Below are 4,775 nucleotides of genomic sequence, written 5' to 3' on the forward strand. Positions count from 1 at the left end.
GGTCAAAGGGGATAACGTCTCCTACAATAGTTCAGAAAATTCTTCTTCCAAAGGATACAACTCTTTCAAACATAGTTTTAGCTCCCACTCCCTACAATTACTCAACAAAAACAACTAAAAACATGTCACCTAATCAACATGTTAACTAATGATGGATCTCCTAAACCATGTAAACAACTTAGCCCCCGGTAATATTTGATTCTACTTGCTGGGTACATCGTGTAGGACATCTTGCTTGCTATTGGTAAAATTTATCACTTAAAAATGAAATCGCAAGCTTGGAACTGCTGTTTGTGCTCGGCTTTTCAGTTTCTTCATCGGATTTTCTGCCGAATGGAAGTTTTCCTTGAGCAATTGCAGAACAGTAATCTGCACACAAACCTGATCAGCATTCATCATCCCATGATTATAAGAATCGAATATAGGACTATATCTCAAATGGGTAACGTGGGTTAATGAATATGCTGCGGTGCTGTTCCACCACTCAGTACAAGGAAGCCAAAGAAGCCCCCATTTAGGTTGTTGACTAGCAAAATAATGGAGATATGTTTCTAGGCATTTGTTCATCACTTCAAATTGACTGTCGGTTTGTGGATGGTAGGATGAATTCATCTCTAACTCTATTCCCTTCAACTTAAACAATTCATGCCAAAATCGATTAGTAAAAACAATGTCATGATCGATGCCCGCCTAGAGTTTGTTGATATTTTCCACAAATAGTTGAGCCACAACAATATTGTATAAGGGGGTGTGAGAGAGACAAGATGTGCATACTTAGTTTACTGGCAAATACTATTAGTTGCCATTTTTGGCAATCATGGATTTTTTTACCCATGGAATATTAGTTTACCCATTGGTAAGGAAGGGAGGGTGAGTGTTGCGGCTAAATTCTGTTGGGTATATAGTATAACCCTAATTATGTTCTAATATAAGCCCAATAAGATAATGGACCGGTGTAGTGGGCCTACATGGGCTAGAGTCCATTAACCAGTCAATACCTAGCGTGTAGCTTCAAGCAATCCTTGCTTGACTTAATAGATTCCGCTCGAGCATGAGTGGGTCTCTCCTTTGCCTGATTCAGTGGGCCTATGGGTATGGGAAAAGTGATGGGAACGGGGATCTGGCCTGCGCCCAACAGAAAAAAGGTTAAGGTCACCTGGAGTTGTTGGACTCCAGGGAAACCTGAGACACTCAAGTCAGTTTCAAGGCAACAGATGGAGCAAAATACAGATAAGGGGAAACACTAATTGGGGGTCATAGGGAAGTACTCGTGGATAGATCTCCGTAACTTGAGGTTGAAGTGGAGGGTTACCCTTTATAGTCGTAGGTCCCATGATTAGAGAAGGGATGACGATCGTGTGCCATAGCATCAATATGCTAGTATTAGAGAGGATTTCGGTGGAACACAGGGTTCAGGAGCCTTGTAACATCTAGTGACGGGATGTCTCAAGGTGGCGTTATGATTGTCAATGGGAGTCATATGGGTCGTTAAGGAGGTGCGCAGCCTGCATCAGGTGGACCTGGCGTGAAGTGCGGACCAAGCTCACTGCATGTTGGATCGCTCCAGTTGCGACACGCGAGTGTCGCAAGGCGATGCATGCTCCAGATCCCATGCCATGGATCCGGACGTCGTGGGGATCCGATTTTATCCCCAACAGTGAAGAGGGTGATCTAGATAGAGGGTGAGGAAAGGCAAGTAAAAAGAGAACTAGGTTCAGTGACCAAGGAATAAGACGATTAGCCATTTTACATTTTGTTGTTTTGGGGGACAAGAATGGTAAGTAGTGTTTGGTAGTGCGACAACCATGAGAATGAGAAGATCAGTGGAAGATGTAGGTGTGTCATTACTAAAATAGAGGGTGGAAGAGAGAGAAAAGAGAATAAGACAAGAAATTTCTCCTCTTCTTCCAACTAAATTCCACCAAAATGATGAAAGATGGGGAGAAGATCAGAGAAGGGAATATTACCACCATGCAGGCCTCACTTAGGAAAAAGATTATGATGTCCGGAAGATGTTTAGGAGTCAAAGGAAGTTTCAATGCAAAATGGCAACCAAAAATGCGTTGGACAGATTAGTGGAAGATCAAACGCCGATGATCTCCTTGCTTTAAGCAACCAAACAGACTAGCAAATCCAAGAGCACTTTACGTTTTAGCAAAATACGTACAAATTGAAGTCCTGGTGCTCAAACAATCCTAGCCCTTCATCGAATCAAGATTAAGACAAAAGAAAATGGGTACATCTGTCACACTAACGGATCCGATCATGTCCACGTTGAAGTTATGGGGTCCAAAATTAGTTATTAGGAAAGAGCGTAAAAGCGGCCTTCTCAGCATTTTTCTTTATAATAAAACGCACAAGGGGAGATGATTGTTTTCGCTCCCCCTGTAGGATAATACCCACCAGTTTTAACGTTATTTGACTAAAAAAGGGTGTATTATCCTATAGTAGTGGCGAAAAAATCCTCTCCCAACGCACAAAGCTACAAAAACTGAATAACGACAGAAAAGAGGGCAAAGAAAAGCCAAAAAGGATATACAACAAAAAAAAACCCACGGATCGCGATCCGTGTGCAACGCTAACATATAATCCTACCCGTTCAATTTCATTTAAATCGGACGTTCCAAATTAACCCGCCAATCCAAAAAATTCAAATTTGCTCCCCCCTTCCTTTACAAATACCGCCCATCCCTCCCTCCAACTCTCTCACACCCACCTAAAAATCTTCTCCAAACCCTAATCTATCTCCTCTCCCCTCAAAACCGTAAACTTTTTTCTTCAATGGCGAGAACCAAACAAACCGCCCGAAAATCCACCGGCGGCAAGGCTCCGAGAAAACAACTGGCAACAAAAGCTGCCCGGAAATCTGCTCCGGCGACCGGAGGAGTGAAAAAACCTCATAGATTCCGACCAGGAACGGTGGCTTTAAGAGAAATAAGGAAATATCAGAAGAGTACGGAGCTTTTGATCAGGAAACTTCCTTTCCAGCGTTTGGTTCGTGAGATTGCGCAGGATTTTAAGACTGATTTGAGGTTTCAGAGCAGTGCTGTGGCTGCTTTACAGGAAGCTTCTGAGGCTTATTTGGTTGGACTATTTGAGGATACGAATCTGTGTGCGATTCATGCTAAGAGGGTTACGATTATGCCTAAGGATATTCAACTTGCTCGTCGTATTAGAGGAGAAAGGGCTTAAATCTGAAATTGGGGAGATGTTATTTCTTTTGGGTTCTGTTGATTTCTTCTCCTGAATATCTATGTACTATTTTGGGTTACTTTTTGGTGAAATGAATGGGATTATGCTAGAAAATGGGTTTCACTAGTTGTGATTTCTTATCAATTTCTGACTCTCTTCTCTTGAAATTTTTTGCGTGTATGGTTTAAGTCCCTTTAAAAAGTGGGTTTTTTTGCCATGTTTAGTAACTATGAATATTTTTTCATGATAGTTTTAGTTTGTCAAGTGGGGAGAGGAGTTAGGATTTGTGGGAGGAGCTATACGAATGAATATAGAGTGTGAAAGGCCTTGGATTCAAAGAAATGGGAATGTGATTACAAATTTAGGGTCTTTTTAATGTCTCTAGTCTTAAATTTGAGAACATTTTTAATGGATCCATTTTCTTTCAAATATGATTAGGGTTGTCAATGGATTCAATTCGGATTGAATCAACCCTTGTTTGTATTACGGTTCAGTTGAATCCTAACAGTGCTGGGTCTCCCTCGGTTTCTGATTATGTTTTGTGATTATCTTATGCAGTAGAAATTTTGTATAAAGTTAATTTTCTGTGTTTCTTGTTTGTTCAAACAGAATATATTGTGTAGTTTTATTGTTATTGTCATTGTCGTGGTCGCAATCACATATGGGTATGGCCAAATGGAGATGAAGTGCAGTCACTGCAACAGAGAATTCATTCATCGTCATCAATTTATTTTAACAAGATTTTTTTCAGTTTTGTTAGGTTAGATGTTAATTTGAGCCGGGTAGATCCTTGCACCTTCTTCATGAAAATTTTCTATTGGATTCATTAGCCGACCTTAGCTAGTTTGGGACAAAGGCTTATTTGATTTGAGTTGAGTTGTAGGTTTGATGTTATATTCTTAAATGTATATCTTGATGACTTTAATTTAGAGATTTTTGCTGTGAAGTTTTTTAATTTCTTTAAATTTTGAAATTACCCACCTTCCTAGGCTAAAAATTAAAAACCCAAGCAGAGTTGAGAATCTATTTCGAGTTGGGTTGGGCTATGAGTATCAGGTTTTCCCCGGAGAATCTATTCAGATTTGGGTTGGTTTATGAATCTCAGGTTTTCCATAAGAATCTCCACCTTAATTTTATAAGGACATACATTAGAATTGGGACAATGGAATTTTTTATGGGTCTCCTATCTAATTAATTAAGGATTATATCTATGTCCAACACAAGAAATTCTTAGACCCACTCCATTTGTACATGTTTCACCCATTTAGGGTCGGATCCAAATGATCCATAAAACCGTCTAGGTCAGTTGACAGGCCTAAATATGAGATTGATTTTGTTAACATTCACAAAACAGAAGTAATTCACGAATATTGAGCTGCCACATCATTTAAATAACGAAAATTGAAATTCAGAAACCAGTAATTTTTGCAAACATGGACACGACTACTCTGTGTGTGCAAAAACGTCTAAGATTGTTTTGTTCTCATTCCATCTTTTAACAACAAATTACAGAAGTGGAAATTAACAACTAATTACAGTAAATAAAGGAGTGCCATTATTAAAACAAGGGACTGGCAAAATCA

At 39.6% G+C, this 4,775-nt stretch overlaps 1 protein-coding gene across 1 annotated transcript; it reads left to right on the top strand.

The window, feature by feature from the left end:
- Positions 1 to 2,689: 2,689 nt before the first annotated feature.
- LOC143887336 (histone H3.2-like) lies at positions 2,690 to 3,306 on the top strand. The gene has a single exon (XM_077391435.1). The coding sequence runs from the start codon at positions 2,782 to 2,784 to the stop codon at positions 3,190 to 3,192; it is 411 nt and encodes a 136-aa protein (XP_077247550.1). The 5' UTR covers positions 2,690 to 2,781; the 3' UTR covers positions 3,193 to 3,306.
- The last annotated feature ends 1,469 nt before the right edge of the window (positions 3,307 to 4,775 follow it).

Source organism: Tasmannia lanceolata, unplaced genomic scaffold (assembly GCF_043159265.1).
Source record: "Tasmannia lanceolata isolate RefF3 unplaced genomic scaffold, GAP_Taslan_0.1 ptg000012l, whole genome shotgun sequence".
Lineage (NCBI taxonomy): Eukaryota > Viridiplantae > Streptophyta > Magnoliopsida > Canellales > Winteraceae > Tasmannia > Tasmannia lanceolata.